This window comes from Mustelus asterias, chromosome 13 (assembly GCF_964213995.1).
Source record: "Mustelus asterias chromosome 13, sMusAst1.hap1.1, whole genome shotgun sequence".
NCBI lineage: Eukaryota > Metazoa > Chordata > Chondrichthyes > Carcharhiniformes > Triakidae > Mustelus > Mustelus asterias.
Window position 1 is genome coordinate 98,646,075 of NC_135813.1, and position 18,389 is coordinate 98,664,463.

Consider the following 18,389-nt stretch of genomic DNA (forward strand, 5'->3'; position numbering starts at 1 on the left):
ACCTGTTCCATCACCAGTGGATACAGGTCTTCAGTATAATCTCCTCACTAACACACTGTGCTGCTTCCCATTTGCCACGTCTTTATGTTGCTCTTCATCAGATCCGAGTCTGCCAGCCTGTTTGGTCATCCATTCTGCTCATGCCAACATCCTTGTGTAGCACATTTCAAAAGCAGCCAATCATTGACCCTGTGCTTTCAGTAACTTTCTTTTGGTTCAACTTCACCAGGTTCAATCACACTGCTGCGCGGTTTGATACCCACCCCCCACCCGCGTTATATTTCTCAATAATAAAGCAGCTGATCCCCTCATTAAGCCTGTCACAAATCATTAATGAAATGGTTGCGATGGCAGTTGGATCCAAATGAAAGTGTCGATGGCAGCAGTTCGGCTCAGCGTTGGTTTTTGGCACGGTTGGTGCAGCGAGTTCTCGTTTGTTCTAAAATTGCTGATCAGGGTCCAGATTTTAATCTGCTCCCAAATCACCGGGCGGGGTTGGGGAGATTTTTTTTTTGGGTGTCTGTGCCACTGAACTCTTGTTCACTTGGCCTGTGCTGATGATGTTCGCTGGATTCTGCTGCGTCGGCAACAGCAAATTCAGACCTGGCTCCCAGCTAAGGCCATAAATAGGACAGCAGGTGTGGAGGAGGAAGCAGCATCCAGGTTGGAGCAGGAGAGAGACGCCGAGCCCAGTCCAGGCCAGTCCAGGCAGCAAGGTACCCAGGCCAGCCCCTTCTCCAGTTACAAGTTTAGAACAGTAGATGATGTTGGCTTGCTTTTTTAAATATGAATTTAACTGACACCGTTACAACATTTGCACTTTATTTCAAATTGACCATAGTTACATTTTAATATTGAGTATTTTTTTATAAAGGATGTTGCAATTTTTATTTAAATAGGTTTGTTACTTGTTTTGCGTTTTTAAAGACTGCTTTCTTTCCTTCTCCTGTATTTTGTAACATTTGATATCAATGTTTTATTGCGCATTGTTATTCTGATAAAAGTGAATTAGAGTTAGAATCCTTACAGTGCAGAAGGAGGCTATTGAGCCCATCTAGTCTGCTTCAACTCTCTGACAGAGAACCTTATCCAGAAAAAGGGATGAGGACAACAGTGAGCAAATTGACAGAGAGAGTTGGCTGCGAGGGCAATCATTGAATCCCTCCAGAGCAGAAGCAGGCCATTCAACCCATCGAGTGGTTGAATAATCTGGAATCCAGTCCAGTCAGACCCACAGCTGCTCTAAGATAGTCTATTCTCGCTATCATTTCTCTATATAATGCAGATTAATTCACATGTCGCACACTGTTTTTCTTATTTCTCCCAAGTGCTGAAAGTGGCCAGTGAGCTTTGATAGTAAAGTGCTCCTTTCCCAGTTTGGATTCTGAGGCTGTGGGTTGGGGGCCACCGTCTCTCCCCAGTTATGGGGGGGGGGGGGGGGAGTTTGGCAGCGAGTTATTCTCGGCCAGGAGTTGAGAGTGTCAAATATCAGGGAGAGCTTGACGAGGACTGGGTGCGATGCTGCGCTCTGTGTTGGAGCAAGAAGGCGCAGCGCCCTCTCCACCATTGATAGGCAAAGTGTCCGCAGCGTCCAATGTAACCGCTTTTATTGCATCTGAAGGTGAGCCGATGGCAGAGCAGCAGAGCGTTCCGGAGCAGCAGGCAGCTGCGAAAGGACAGAGCACCCCAACAACAAATTATAAGGTACCAAACGGGACTCGCCTGCACAGCTCCAAGACTGGCGTAACGTTCCTTTCGGGTTCTTTGCTGTTGTCGGTAGAGTGGCACCTTAGGACAACTCCCACTTTGCACATCCTGAACCTGACATCCTCAGAATGGGTTATTTTTTGCATTTGAACAGGACACGGACTGCAATCCCTCAAATTGTTCCACGAGGTTGTTGGATATTTATCTGAGAACATCCCCTTAACTTAGATCGGGTTACTTTTCCTCCCCTTAAGATCAGTTTTGTGTTTTAGGCCATAAAATATTCATTCATTGTTGTTCGTATCAACTACCCCCAGTGACATGCAGTAAGTATAGTTAATCCCTTAATCAGTATTGATCACCCTCCATCAGTCTTTAGAACTCTCTCAGGTACCTTGGCTCACTGTCCAGATAGCTCCAACATAGCACCTCAAGCACTGGAGATGCAACAGCTGTCCTTTTACCTCCACTCCTCCCACTAAGGCCCCAAATACTCCTTCCAGGTGAAACAGTGATTGACTTGTGCTTTTTTTCAATTTAGCATGTTGTATTCATTAATCATGATGTGGTTTCCACTGGGGAGATGGGGTTTAACATTGGGTGACCACTTTACAGAATGCCCCTCCATTCAGTCCACAAGTTTCCGGTCACCCGCCACTTTAATTGCCCACCTTGCCCCCCACTCTGACCTTCCTGTCCTTGGCCTGCTGCAGTTTTCCGATGATGCTCAATCCAAGCTTGAGGGACATCATCCTGGCCGGGATGCTCCCAAAATAATCTAAGTGTCCAATTTGGTGGCAACTGGAGTAAATTCTGCTGTTTTTTTCAGTGGGAATTCAGAGAGGAATCTCCCACATTCTGTGCACTGCTCACTGCACCAGTGTAAATCGCGTAGAAAATCACTGGACAGGGCCTATTCCCACTGGAGAGGCCGGCAGCATAGCACTGAGTGGGCCATTGCGCATGCACTGATCTGTCAACGCCAAGATTGGCTTATGCGCAGTGACCCCTGTCTGCCGGCCTCCCAATTGCTGCCAGCCCCGTGATCCACGCATCGCTGGCCCTCCCATGCCCCCATGGCCCGATCGCTGCCCCCCGAACATGCCCGGGCCCAGCCCGACCTCCCAGCCCCCAGCCCGCCCTGACCACACCCCCCGCCCCTGGCAGTCCCTCCCCCCTCGCCCCCTGCAGCCCCATTCTCTCACCTCCCTTGCAGTCCTGACCCCCCGCAACAGCCCTGAACACCCCCCCCCCCCACCCTGATGCCCAGCCCCGATCGCTGGTCTCCCTCCCTCTGCTCGTGATTCCAAAGTTCAGAGTGGCAGTGGGACCCCCCACCAATCCCCACTTGGGCCCCGTTCCTCATCAGGTCCCGCCCCTCACCAGGCCCCACCCCACTAGGCCCCACCCCAGCAGGCTCTGCCCCCTTGGAACTACCCCATGCCCAATGGGCAGTGCCAAGGTGCCAATGCCAATGGGCACACCCCCAATGCCCAAGCCTCTGCGGGGCCCCGATTGCCCCCCCCTTCACTCCAGTGAGATCGGGCTGTCAGCTCCCCGAAAGTGGAGAGCTATAGTAAACCTCGCTGGAGTGAAATACTCCTGGCTTGGGAGGGGATGCTCGCGGGCCCAGAGATTTTAGTACCGGGCCCATTAATAGCATTTAAATGGCATGTAAATTCAAATTAACTTAAATTATGCAGCTCCACACCTATTTCCGGCGCTCAGCGCAGATCGCGCTAATCTGGCCTTGCTGAAATCTCCCATCCCACTGCGCTAAAACATCAGCACAGCAAGATGGGAGAATCACCCCCCCCCACCCCCCATCTTTCAACTGGCCACTTAACAGGCTTCTGGACACAACATTGAATTCAACAATTTTAGCTCGTAACCTCTGCCTCCAATTTGCTTAACTTTCCATTGTTTTGTTTACTCTCTCGATCTTCTCAATTTGTACACTTTGCTTTCAGAAGGCTGTTATTCAGGATCCTGCCATTCACACGTGCTCCAGACACATCTTTTGTTTCTTTTCTTGTCCCATTACCACTCCCCGCACCGTGGAACTTTTCATCATTTAATCTCTCCTGCGCCCCATCCATCACAAACCTTCCTTTTTGATCTTCGTCCCACATTCCCCGCTTCCATTTGCTCAAAACCTGTTACATTTCTAACTTTTCCTGGTTCTGATGAAGGTCACAGACCTGCAACATTAACTCTGTTTCTCTCTCCACAGATGCTGCCAGACCTGTTGAGTATGTACAGCATTTTCTGTTCTTATTTCAGATTCCCAGAATCCATAGTATTTTTCTTTTTTCTGCTGCATTGGCAGTCGACAGCTGTCGAAATAAATGCATCAAGGAAACTGCTTGGCACTGGGTGAATCCAACACAAACTAATTGGTGAACCCTTTTTGTCAGTTACAAGGATTGCAAATGTTAAATAAATTTGGGGCTCTCAACATGCAAGTTCATATCACATGAACCCGTAGCATGAAACTACTCTGAATTTTGCACTGATTGTCACTAAATTGTACGTTTCACAGAGGGGCTGGTATGCAAATAAATAATAGTTAATAGGAACCAGTAAACGGTGTGGTCCTGATGGTATTTTAGGAATATTACTGGGCCAGCAGTGGGGCTGCTTCTTCCTACATTGAGCTGTACAACATGAAATGTAATAGAATTGAATGGAATGGAATGAGCCTGAATTGGAATTGCTCTGTTCTGCAGCACTGGCCTTCTTCAGGTCTCTAGACAGACAGATATTCAAACGCCAAACTGATATTCCTTCTCTTTGTGTACCTGACTTGATGTTAAATTCACCTATTCTAACTTACTCTTCCTTCTCAGTCCATGCCTTGATAATTTCATAATCCTTCAATTTGATTTAAGGAGATACATAGTTGCTTGCCTTATTCATTCTTGTCCCATTGGCCCAGTTATCCCCATTGTAACTTCATCAACTCACACTTTCTGCAACTTGCCACACAAATTTAAAACCAAGATGTGCAGAGGCGAATCTACCTAATGGAAGAAGTTGTTAGATGCCCTGCAACCTGCAACAGCAAATGATGGCTCACAATGTTTTCCCACCTAGCCCTAACAGCTTTGTAATAGCACAATCCCGCATTCTACTTTTTACCTATCATTGACCTGTTTTATTTTAATATTTTTTAAGCTCACAGTTTATGAGCTTGAGAATTTCCAGGGGCGCAAGACCGAGTTTACTGGAGAATGTATGAACCTGGCAGAGAAAGGTTTTGAAAAAGTGGGATCAATCCATGTGGACAGTGGTCCGTAAGTATACACATTAGTATAATGTGAAAAGAACAGATAGTCTAATGATTATTGTTGAAAGATTTCTGTCAGATAACCTTCATTTCCTGATTTCTGTATTTGATTTTTTTTTCCTTGACTCTTGTCAGTTTTAATCGCACTGGGTGACAATCTGTTAAATGTGTAGCTGTTGCTGTGTAAGTAACGATTAACTTGAGGTTTGTTTTATAAATTGTAGAGAGGATAAACATCTCAAGCGTTTGGCTAGGAACATGAAAAGACCTGAGGAAATTGTGCTGAGGTCATGCAGATCCTAACAGCTTATAAAACCCTCTTCACTGTTCACGCTGGCTCAAGATAGCTCAATTATGATCAGAAAACAAAACAGAGCTGAATAGAATTTGAAAACCTTTTAGTCTGGGCTGTTTTTGCTGTGAATCCGTCTCAACTGTCAATTTGGTTTTTTTTCAGCACCGATCATAACCCCTCAGAGTGAGCCCACTGTCGAGTCCAGATTATATCTGTTTGTAATGATATGGTTACCTGTGTCATGAGCAAAAAAAACCCCATTCTTGATAAGTTGTTAGCAAGTTGTTTTAAGACGAACATCATCCAGGCCAATCACTTCCCTGAGAGATTTATGTGGAACTTGCAATGATATAAATAGATATTCATCCATTACGATCCAATATTTGCATCTTCTGAGTAAGAAAACTTGCATTTATATTGTGTTTTTTATGAGCACTGGGCATCTCAAAGCACAGAATGTGCTCTAGCACAGGACTTCAAGACTGGCTCAGCAACATCACTATTGATTGAGCTGTAGGATATACGCTGCCAGAAGTGCTGAAGGATATATCTGCCAGATGTCACCTGTGGAAGGTGGTGAGGGAACCAACAAGAGGGAGAGAAAGGTTACTAGATCTTTATCTGTCGCAGATGCATCTGTGCATGACAGGATAGGTAGGAGTGCTTGTGGAAACAAAATCCCGTCTTCACATTGAGGTCACCTTCCATCTACAGTCCTCCAGGATGGGCCGGGTGTCTCCAGGAATTGAAGATTTATCACCAGGATACTGCTGTTTGCAATCCTGAAGAAAAATCAGAGGGACATTGAAAAAATTTTTTTTGTAAATTTTCTTTGCACATTTCTCTTTACCAGATATAAGAATATTGAAAATGGGGGAAAAGACTATTTGACTGACAGTCGAGCATCATCCAATTGGGTAATGGGTCTTTTTGCTTTCCAATTGACAGTGCATCTCAAGGATGGATATGTTGGCAAACAACGGCTGGAGCATGAGGACAAGTTAAATGATTAAACCTCCAGGAATATATTTGATCGCAGTTGGGAACTCCATCGTGTGTGGCACTTCCACTGTGCTAAATAGGATAGATTCTGAACAGATCTAGCAGCTCAAAACTGGGCATCCATGAAGTGCTGTGGGCCATTAGCAGCAGCAGAATTGCACTGAACCACAATATATAACCTCATGGCCTGACATATCCCTCAATTTACCATTATCATCAAACCAAAGAGTCAACCCTGATTCAATTAGGAATGCAGGAGTGTAGCCAGGAGCAGCACTAGGCACAGCTGAAAATGAAGTGTCAACCTGGTGAAGCTACAAGACAGGACAACTTCCATGCCAAACAGCAGAAGCAGAATGTGATAGACAGAGATAAGCGATCCCACAACCAATGGATCAGCTCAAAGCTAATTAACCATAATTCCTGACCCTGATTGCTATTCTGTTGATTCCATTGTATGGTATATATTTTTTGGATGTCGCGAGAGGGCCAGATTTATCTTGGCTCTATCAATTATCGCTTCTCGGCCTTTTGGCTAAGATCAAGTGTAGTATTGACACGCTGTGCTTGGTTGAAGTCATTAGGTTACATTTTAGCTTCAGTTGAAGCAATTTTTAAAAGTGGCATCTCGCTTTTCCAATCAGCTTGGATCATGTAGATCAAGCCCAAGACAGGAGGTGAGAGCCCTGTCTTGTCAGCTTGGATCGGGAATGTCTGAACTTGTTGAGACTCAGAATTGGACTTGATTTGATTGAATTGGAATAAAAATAAAAATAACACCTTCCTCTCCACTACTTAGTAAAATGAAACTGCCGAGGTGTCAAAAGACAGCTCACACTCAATGAATGGCATTCCAGCTAAAGCCAGCGTATTTTTACAAATTCTTTCATGGGATGTGGCCATTGCTGACCAGGCCAGCATTTGTTGCCTAGCCCTTATTGCCTTTGAACTACATGGCCAATTAGGTCATTTCAGAGGGAAGTTAAGAGTCAACCTTCTGGAGTCACATATAGGCCAGGCCAGGTAGGGAGGGCAGAATTCCTTCCCTAGAGCACATTCCCTAGGGGCGGCACGGTAGCACAGTGGTTAGCACTGCTGCCTCACAGCGCCAGGGACCCGGGTTCAATTCCTGGCTTGGGTCACTGTCTGTGCGGAGTCTGCACATTCTCCCCGTGTCTGCGTGGGTTTCCTCCGGGTGCTCCGATTTCCTCCCACAGTTTGAAACAGATGCTGGTTAGGTGCATTGGCCATGCTAAATTCTCCCTCAGTGTACCCGAACAGGCGCCGGAGTGTGGCGACTAGGGGATTATCACAGTAACTTCATTGCAGTGTTAATGTAAGCCTACTCGTGACACGAATAAATGAACTTATTAGTGAACCAGATGGATTTTTATGACAATCAATGATAGTTTCATAAAATATGTTTTCAATTCCAGATTTTTATTTATTAAATGAGCTTATTAATTAATTGAATTTAAATTCCGCCAGCTGCCATGATGGAATTTGAACTCGTGTCCGTAGAGCATGAGCCTGAACCACTGGATTACGAAGTCCAGTGACATTACGACTATGCCATCGTGTCCCCTTGTTGATAAAAGCAAGGATTTTTCTTTTAAATATGGCGATTACTGAATTGGAATGTACAATTTGACAGAAATGCCATGTCACTAATGCTGATGGGTGCAGTAGGCTCAGTCAATCTGAAAGATCTCTTCTGCCAAGTCTCAACCCCAGGCAGTTAAGATGTGATAGAGTTTCTCAGTTGTATCTCTGTAGTGCTTAGCAGTTGCTGTTTATTTCCCCAGATGGGTGGGATTTGAGCGACAGAAGTTCACCGGCGAGCAGTTTGTTTTGGAGAAGGGAGAATATCCACGCTGGGACACCTGGTCCAACAGCCACAATAGCGAGAGACTATTGTCACTCCGACCCATCCACATCGTAAGTACCACTTTCTCACAACCAATGGAGCGAGAAAAGACAGCCTTGCATTCAGTCAAAGAAAGAGACACGCACGATGAAAGAGCAATCGGTGTGAGATAGAAACAGTGAGAGAGAAAGCAAGGTGTGCAAGAAACAGCCGCAATGAGACAGAGCAGTGTGAAAGAGATGGACACATGGAGCAAACAATAAGAGATGGACAACATGATAGAGAGTACACCACGTGAGAGCAGTGTGAGAGAGTCTTACAGCTGGGTTTATCATTGAGGGCAGGCTCTGACCTACACCAGTTCTGTCTTATAGAGCTACTGGTCAGAGACTGGCAGCTCTGTCATACTGGTAGCACCACAGGGAGTGTGGGTCACTGCCATTACTGCATCAAGGTCATTGAGAACATGCTCTGTAATGGACACAGACCTACAATAAATCTGGGATCTTGCCGGGGTCAGGTTGTCAGGTCCTGCTGAGGCAGGGACATGTTGACCGGGGCAAAGGGGAGAAAAAACTGTAGGGATAGGTGTTGGCCGTAGGCTCTCCTGCTGCCTATTAAATCAGAATGGCAACAGGATGAGGCCCTTAAATGGGTATTAACTGCCCACTTTAGGACCTCAATTGGCCCCTGGACAGACAGCTCTCCCAATGCCTCAATTGTCACTTGTGAAGTTGCAGCAGGGGGCAGCCCGACATGTCACCCTCTGATCCACACGTCTGCTTTCCCACCTGTGGATGGCTTGTAAAATCCAGCCCATAGTGTGAGAGGGACAGAGAGAGAGCCATAGTTAGAGAAAGACAGACACTGTCACAGAAAGTAAACATTGAGAGAGAGTGTGAGAGGTACACAACAAGAAAGAAATGAGAGAGACAAACACAGTGAAGTGGAGCAAACTGTGTGTGAGAGAGAGAGAGAGAAACCGATCCTACAGGAACATGTAAACACTGCAAGAGAAACAACTAAATCTCAACTTCCACAAAAGGATGAGTTAAGCTTGATCAGAGGTTAAAATTCAAAGAAACTGACAAGAATCAACCCGCCTCGAGTCCACTCACTTTAGGTTTTTAACAGAGGTGGGCCTAGGGATGGCCAAGTATGCTTCTCGCAGGAGACAGATTGGTCATTTGAACATTATAATGATGTTGTGCATCTTTATTTTAGCAGTTATTCTATTTTTACCTTATGTCAGTTGGGTTTCCCACACCTCAAGAAACCTGGTAGGTGGAGGGAAATAGGAAGGCTGAATCAATGAGGTAAGTGCCTTTACAGCACTGCTTGTGGGCCAGGAGGAACAGGAGTCTTCTTTCTAGGCCTAACAGGCTCCTAGTAAACCTTCTGACCCCCATAATATGTCTGCTGCCCCTCAATCATTATTTATTCCCCTGACCATCTTTTATTCACCCATCCCCACGCACCAGCAATCAGACCCTTCCCATCCACAACTAGGTGCCCCACATACACACACGCACGTACCCTGAAGAATAACCTTACAAGACATCAACAGGTTTTCCTGGCCTTTCTTGGCCTCAGACCAGAAGCAACACTCACAGGCACCCAAACAAAACTGCACACCTTCCTCTGAGCTAAGTTCCTGGCCAGTGAGAGAGCAAAGCTGACATGGTGTGAGAGAGACAGACACAATAAGAGAGAGACAGGCAGGGAAAGAAAGCAAACGGTGTGAGAGAAATAGACACTGTCACCGGAATTTTACCATCCTGCCCGTTACGGGAATTGGAGCGGGCGAGGGGCAGACCAATGATAAGGTCCAGTGACCTCGAGCGGGATTTAGCGAGGCCATAAAATCCGGCCCTGTGTGAGAGAAAAACCTGAGAGAACAGATAGAGAGAGAGGAAACAGTGAGAGCGATGAGTAGCGAGAAAGAGCAAATAATAGTGAATGAGACAGAATCAGTAGAAGTCCAAACTGTGAGAGACAGACTAATGAAAGAAAGATACGCACAAATTTATAAAGAGAATGATGCACACAGTGCACATCAGGGGAGAGAAATGGCAAATGCGCAAGAGGGAGAGAGGCACACACATAAGTGATAAAAGGGCCAAATCCCTGACTCCCCACACATGAAGTAACCCTTGCACAATTATTAAATGCTCAAGTAGACAGACCTGTGTGCCAGGAGCGCCATACTCCAAAATGTGTCCTTTTTTTAGATCATTCAGACACTGCTATTGTTCCAAAATTATCTAAATACATTTTAATAGAGTGTATATGAATTTATCTGGTTTCTTTGCTGATTCCCTCTTTATGCACTGCTTAACAGCTTAAAATGCCTGACTTTCCTGTGCTGTTTGCAATCTTAAAGCTGGATCTGTTTCTTATATGGTAACTTCTGTTTTCTTGGCTTGCCATGCTGTGATTCTATTTGTGCAATACATTTCTGCAGTTTGCTTCTGAGGCTTTGCAATACAGAATTCCTTTCGGACAAATCTCCTTGATGCTGCCAACCTCAGCTCCAGCCCTGGCCCAGCACAGGTGGTCTATTGGACCAGCCAATAGTAGTTGTGGGTTTGATGGAGATGTTCAGGCAGAGGGAAGGAAGGTATGTTTGAACATCAGGTGCCCACCTGCAGTTGACCCAGGAGCTGCATTCTCTAACCCAGGACAACTTGGCGGACAATTCCTCAGGGATTCTGAGTTATACTTTCCGTTTGCTGCAGGCAAGATCTTACAATTGGTCCACTTTAATGCAGTGAAATAGAATTTAATATACAACATGAGAGGCACACATGAGAGAGGCATGTGTATATGAACACACATACAGTAAGATTCACAATATGAGAGAAAGAGACAGTGAGAAATAGACAGGAAGGCATATAAATACACACAGCAATGCACACACACACACATACACCAATATCCAAATATAAATTCACAGCAAATCACAGAGAGTGAGAGACAGTGAGAAGGAAAGACACATAAACGGCAAGAGAATTCTGAAAAACGCACATGCACAAAAAGGAATAAGGACACACCAAAAAGGAGAAAAATATACACACCGAGAGCGAGGCAAAGAGTCACACAGAAATGGAAGTGAGAAGCATTTGATAAGAATGAAGTACAAATACACACAGCTCACAAAATAAAAACGCACTGAGGGAGAGACTTAGAGTAAATGAGAAAGAAATACATGGGAAAAAGAGAATGAACAACAGGAAGGGCCAAACAATGATGAAAAGCCCCACACAAACAGTGAGCAAAACATTAAAAGACATGCACCTAGCAATAGAAAGCCATATGGAGTATACAGAGACAGACAGGACAAGAGTGGGTCTGGCCTAAGGTATCTGTGATGTGGAGATGCCGGCGTTGGACTGGGGTAAACACAGTAAGAAGTTTAACACCAGGTTAAAGTCCAACAGGTTTATTTGGTAGCAAAAACCACAAGCTTTTGGAGCCTTAAGCTCCTTCTTCAGGTGAGTGGCAGAAAGGTTGTCAACTGATTAACAAATGAACAGGGGAAACTCTTCAAAGGGTATGCTGAACTCTTATAAAACAAGAAGTGGTCCAACAAAGAACCAGAGTCTCAGGAGAAAATAGAGCAATTATCCTGAAAGTTACAGAGAGGCACAGAATAAATTTAGAGCTACCAATTCTAAAGGTAATGATGAGGAATAAAGAAAATGTACAAAGGTAGTTGGAAAGGAGGAATTGAAGGACTAAAAAGAAACATGAGGGAAGACGAGCAGACACAGTAATACAAAATAAAGTAGTACTGGTTATCCTTTATTCTCATCCTCATTGATGTACACTTGTTTGCCTTCCACCCACATAATAAATTTAAATTCCCCAATCATATGGGTAAAAATCTCTTCCTGGACTTTCACCAGTTTATTTATGCAACAGTCTCCATCCTTACATTGACCGCCTCATCCTTTAGTCCTCTGATACTGACCTTTGGTGTATCCTCCTCTCCTCCCCATTTGGTGACAGGCTCTTCAGCCGCTTCCATCCCTAAATCCTCTTTTCACTTCTTTGCTTCAGTCACCTTTCCTAATCTCTCATTCTTGAGCCTAGCTTGTTTATTTCTATTGGTGAAACACCTGGGTGAGCTTTAGGTTAAAGGTACTGTATAAATGCAGATTGTTGTTGCATTAATGTTAATTAACCACCATTTAGACCCTAGGATGTTCTGTCAAGAGTCTGGATTTGGAGACAACTCTCATTTCTAGGTTCTCTGGGTCACTGCCAACTTATTGTCTTCTGGCATCTGAAACTAATACCCAATGTTCTACCCTACACTCTGTTTTGCTTTCATTTAGGATGGTGGTGAACACAAGATCCATCTCTTTGAAAATGCTGGGTATAATGGCAGGAAGATGGAGATTGTAGAAGATGATGTTCCCAGCCTTTGGGCTTATGGATTCCAGAATAGGGTAGCCAGCATCAAGGCCATCAATGGAACGTAAGCCAACATTACACCATCTAGATCACTGAAATTTCCCTGCACGCGGTATTATTGTAGTGACAGGCAGGTTGTTGGAAGAATGCTGCATGTCTGGAAAAATGAATACATAACCCACCTTTCTTCCTGATGTATCTGTCACTACAGTACGCACTACTATGCCCATATTATAGAACTTATAAGGGCTGGACCAAAATGAATACTAAAGAAGCAGCATAAAAATATGGTGAGGTTATGGTAAAGGGTCCAGAAGTGGTGCTACCAAGATTACTGTCAATGCTAAAATGAAATAATTTCTCAGAATGGTTATTATGTAATGTTTATGTAAAGAGAAATGACTTTGTGGATCGTGGAATGATTTTTTTGGGGAGATGGAATTCAGGATTGATGGTCTGCTGGAAAGTCTGGTAGGGACACATTTCCCCACTCAAATTGTCTACTCTAGAGCACTTTCAATAAGGCATTAAGAGGGTGTAACCATGCAGGAGGCAACCTAAACATGGAAATTGAGGTTATGTGCTTGTTGCAAGACCCTAATTACAACCTGAGAAAGATTACTTGACAAATGTGTGGTGTCCTGTCCCACTTTCTTCAGACCATTGAAACCCTGATCCAAATGTTAGGTTTTTAGGAGGAATAGGAATAATCCGCCTGGGCCCTCAATATTCTCCCAGTCCATTGCTGACCCATTCTCGCCCCATTCCCACCCAACCCCCATCTGAACCAGGGTGATCAATTGACCAGGCTTAGTCTCCAAAAATTACAAATTAGTTTTAAGGAGACTCTTGTGAGCAATCATGCAGAGAAATTATCGGGGCATTGAAAACATTTTTTTTTTCATTTCCGTTGAACGCTTCATTCTATCAGTTTTGAAAGTACTGAAGAATGCTGTCTGACCAGCAGTGAAGAATCAACCAGTCGGATGATGAAGATTCTTTTCATTTTCCATTTGACGTGGGAAGGCAGTGGGATTCAGTGAAGATAGACACACACGTGGGCGGGATTTTATAGCCTCGCTCGTCCCGAAGCCGTAAAATCCTGCCTGAGGTCAGCGGACCTTTCCATGGTCCGCCTCTCGCCCGCTCCAATTTCCATGGCGGGCGGGATGATAAAATTCCGGCCAACTGGCGGGAGTGGGGTTAGTGGGAGGCTTGAGGTAATGTGCTGGAACCTTCAGAAATACTTTCAACCAGAGTTGGCAACGCTGTCCCTGAACAGGCCTTTCTTGTCAACTGGCTGCTTGCTGGCCTCATTTGCTCCTGAACAGTTTCAAGCACATTTTTTAGCAGCTATACAAAAAAAATCAGTAAGTCTCAGACCTGAAAATAACTTGCGCCATCCAAATGTTGCCTGCTCAATTCACAAACCAAAAGTCTCCTTCATAAAGTCAGCTGTGGATAAGTAAAAGGTTTTATGACCAAAAAAAAGCAATAGACAGAACATCTTTTTAACTGCCCCTCACTGATCTCTAGCAGAAAAGTTAGAGATAAATATTGCAGAGGATAAGGAAATTATATGCGTTAATGAATTATTTGCAAACTAAAACTTTGGATTGTTCAACGTCAGGAATCCATATCTTAGGAAACTCAAGAAATTAATGAATGGATTGGGTAATCCAGTGATCCCATCAAGGAAGGTTATTGGCAGGGAGTGCGAGTTGAATATCGCAAACACATATCCATGATGATCCACTCATTAATTTTAATGAATGAGAAATTACAAGCTGCAAACCTGACCTGTGATTCCTGTGAACATTAATTTGTGCTAGAAATTAGCTTTTAAATACCTACATGGTTCCTGAATTAGTCAGGGTAGACCAAAGATAATCAGTAAAGCTGGCACTGATTTGAGGACTAGGTGATAGTGAAAGCTATCCTTATCAAAAAAAGATTTAATAAGTACCTTGCATTCTCTTGTCTTACAGGTGGGTGGGGTATCAGTATCCTGGTTATCGAGGACGCCAGTATGTATTTGAGAAGGCGGAATATAAACATTGGAATGAGTGGGATTCGAACCAACCGCTGATCCAGTCTATCCGCCGTGTTAGAGATATGCAGTGGCACAAGCGAGGCTGCTTTCAGGCCACCCCAACCAGCAGCTGAAAGAGACAAGAGGAAGACCTCGAAGTCAGGGGTAGAATGTATGCAAAAAAAAGAAGAATGAAATAGAACATACAAATCCCTGTGCTGTAAAAATAATGCAAATAAAACGGTTACTGACTGGAACCATTTGTATGAATGTATTTGTTCACATGGATTTTCTGTTTCTTCTTCAACAAAAATAAAATTTAACAGCAGCCCTTGACTCCTCCTTCAAATACCATACTCTAACATTGCATTGGTGACCATGGACTCCCATTGGATTGGCCCATGATTATGCTTGGCAAAATGCTGCAATGGTTTGCTGTTGCCTTTTGCAATTTGCCTGAGCTGGAAACTCTCCCAACTCTTACCAACCACTATTTGGTGTATTGGATGGATTTATGGGCTAATAATCGACCTGGTTGACCACATTGTTGGCCATTAACTCCTGAAATGGGACTTGCACCCAAAGCTTCTGGCCTAAAGTTAGGGCCACTACTACTGCAGCACAAGACCACCCTACTGCCCTTGACTAGAAAACTAAACTGGCCAGAGTTCCTGCTCTGATCACTATCCGATGATCACAACTGGGCAGTGACTGTGCATGAGAATGCAAGGTTAGACTTAGTTCTGATGCTCACTATCCAGGCTGCCACATGATAGATTGGCAAGATGCCAGCAACCACTGAGATCCTTTCTTAATTCAGAGCTCTCAGGGGAAGAGATGTAAAAATTGAACTATAAACGTATCTCTTTTGAAAGAGTTATAAAAATGTTCCAATGAAACATCTGTTGCACTGTGAGCTTAACTTAGACATTAACATGACAGGACATCGAATAAAAATGTCATTCATCCTGAATTCTTCAGTAACATAGCTGTAACAATAAACCTCGAGAACTTGACAACATCTCAGTCCATTTATCGCCAAATAATACAGAGAACCATATTTGTAATGCTGGGCCTCAGGATTAGGGGTAAACCTCTCCACTGATAGGGTAAAAAAAAACTCCTTTAAGAAGAGTAAATAACAAAATGAGTGTTTAATCTAGTTTCACACTGCAAATCAATTGAGGCTCACCCTTAAAGTACAACCTGTCGTGCCAGAAGTGTTCTCGAACAGATGAAAGACCATCAAAACTCATATTAGCTTTGACAATCACCTGAGAACAGTGTGTAGATTCAGTCTCTTGAAATCTTTCTGCATTTATTAGTTTCAAAGATATTCTTTTGAGAATTTACAATTGATGATGAGTGGATTTTAATAGCTCAGGGTTTATTCAGGTCTTCCCCTTTTCTCCATTCCCCCCTCACCCAAAACAATGAAAGTTTACAATTTATTATAATGCCTTTCCTAACCTCAGAACATCCCCAGAAAAAGAAAAAAAAATGATTGGTGCAAGCCCTCATAAAGAAAAAGCCTTCTGACTAAAGCCTGCCACCATAAATATCCTCATTATATTCTCAGGTTGACTCACAGCAGAAAGTAGAAGCATGGGACCTGACCCTGGAGACCATTTTGTTACATAATGACTGGCCAAGCGTTGGTAATATGGACACACAAAGTGCAGCAGTTCCACTTGATTGAAATTAGTGTATCAGAATGTGTTCCACTATAGGCTCCATCCTTCCCAATACTTGATTTATTAGGAAGTGCAAAAAGCTATGAAACTCACAAAATAATTCTGTTTAGTTAGATTCCAAGTCTATCTATGTGCCGTCACTATATTCTAGCTATAGTCTATATATATGCTAGATATATTCTATATTCTATAGACTATATTCTATAATCAACTATCTCTCCAGATGTGCAAATAATTACCCCTTGAACCAACTTGATGGTCTTTCAACCTTGAATGTTCATTTCAGTGGTTTTCCTGGATAACTGGAAAATCAATAATGCTAGTGGGTTCAAGAAATTCCTGGGTAACTTTTCCATATTTCTGTTATCTGTTGTGTAGAACAGTTTCTCTTCTTATCCTAACCTACTGTCTGACCTTAACAGTCAAACCCTTTACCAGAGTGAACAATTTACAAAAATACTTGTTCTCAATTTCTGGCGTATTGTTGCTAACTTAAATTTGTTTTTTTTTTGTTCTGAAGAGAATACGAGAATGTCCTTCCTTTTATTTTAAATTTAAAGTCCTGATATAATCACCCTGTTTTCACACCACTGACCTCTGTCAAGAGCACTAATATCCTTGCTATAATTTTAGGTGCCAGGAATTGCACACTACTATAGATTTGACGAATGCTTTATGCAATAACAAAGCCCTCAATACCTCTTTTGTTTAGTGTTATATCCCTCTGCTCATGAAATCAGCACCATGCAAAACAATAGTCATTGGTTCCAATCCTATTGAAGTGCGCAATTATAAGCTGCCTGTAAAGTTACTGACTAACAATGAGATCCCAGGATACAAGTGTTACTAACACAAATGCCCCTGATCATAACATTCAAAAAATAGGTACTAAAAATATACAAATTTTTGTGGGGATGAAATATTTGTGATTTAATACAACTTACTGTAATACAGAAATGGATTTGATTATATTTATATTAATGGGTGACACAATGGTTAGCACTGCTGCCTCACAGCGCCAGGGGCCTGGTTTCAACTCCAGCCATGGGTGACTGAGTGGAATTTATATGTTCTCCCAGTGTTTGCATGGGTTCCCTCTGGGTACTCCAGTTCCTTCCCACAGTCCAAAGGTGTGCAGTTTAGGTGGATTAGCCATAGTAAATGCATGTAGGGGCATGGTGTTAGGAAATTAGGGCAGAGGTGAGGGCCTGAGTGAAATGTTCTTTTAGACAGTCAGTGCAGAATTGATGGACCAAAAGATTCCCATCTTTGATCCAAGGGTACTGAGCCTGGTCTATGGGAAGAAAAATGCAATTTTTTGTCCCAGGATAGAAATGGCAATTACTAGGGGACATAAGTTTAAAATAAAAGGGGGAAAGTTTAAAGGAGATGTGAGAGGCAAGCTTTTTTAGATAGAGGGTGCCTGGAATGCGCTGCCAGAAGAGGTGGTCGAAGCAGATACAATAGCAACGTTTAAGAAGCATCTTGACAGATATGTGAATAGGCAAGAAGTAGAGAAATACAGACCACAAAAAGGCAATAGGTCTTTAGTTTAGAAAGGCCTCATGTGTCGGTGCAGACTTGGTGTGCCGAAGGGCCTGTTCTTGTGTTGTACTGTTCTACGTTCTATTTTCCAATGGACAAGTGCTTGCAGGAGACTTGTACTAATTAGCCTTCTTCTATTAAAAGAGTTTACATGATCCCCACACTAGGATTTGTAATATCCAACATGCGTCAATAATGTGGAAGATGCAATAATGGAATGGAATATGGAGCAAAGCATATTAGGATCAAGGGACTTGCAGTTAAATCCACAGTAAAGATTTTACTGATGGAATAAATTATTTCATCTCACTAATGTTCAATGTATTTTATTTGGATCCTAATGTCAGTGTAAAAGAAAGATGTAATATGAGGTAAAACTTCAAAAAAGGTGTAGGGAAAATAATTTACCCTCATTAAATGGCAAAAGGTTTCATATACAATCGGATCGTAGCATAAAATATGTTAACAATTGTGGACAAAATAATTGGCTCCCATAGCACCACTGGAGCTGGGGTTTGTAAGACAGAGGCCCTCCCAGT

At 43.3% G+C, this 18,389-nt stretch overlaps 1 protein-coding gene and 1 pseudogene across 1 annotated transcript; both read left to right on the top strand.

Annotated features, from left to right (window-relative positions):
• The first annotated feature begins 573 nt into the window (after window positions 1-573).
• On the top strand, window positions 574-14,938 carry LOC144502936 (beta-crystallin B3-like). The gene is made up of 6 exons (XM_078227363.1): window positions 574-716; window positions 1,622-1,704; window positions 4,885-5,003; window positions 8,099-8,231; window positions 12,501-12,643; window positions 14,568-14,938. Exons 2-6 carry the CDS (start codon window positions 1,630-1,632, stop codon window positions 14,743-14,745), a joined length of 648 nt encoding a protein of 215 aa, XP_078083489.1. The 5' UTR covers window positions 574-716; window positions 1,622-1,629; the 3' UTR covers window positions 14,746-14,938.
• LOC144503260 (U2 spliceosomal RNA) lies at window positions 6,809-6,985 on the top strand (annotated as a pseudogene).
• Window positions 14,939-18,389: the final 3,451 nt, after the last annotated feature.

Coding starts and splice junctions, on each gene's coding strand:
- LOC144502936 (XM_078227363.1), top strand. CDS start 1,630: ATGGCAGAGCAGCAGAGCGTTCCGGAGCAGCAGGCAGCTGCGAAAGGA. Junction 5,004..8,098: donor ATCCATGTGGACAGTGGTCC/GTAAGTATACAC, acceptor TTATTTCCCCAG/ATGGGTGGGATTTGAGCGAC. Junction 12,644..14,567: donor ATCAAGGCCATCAATGGAAC/GTAAGCCAACAT, acceptor CTTGTCTTACAG/GTGGGTGGGGTATCAGTATC.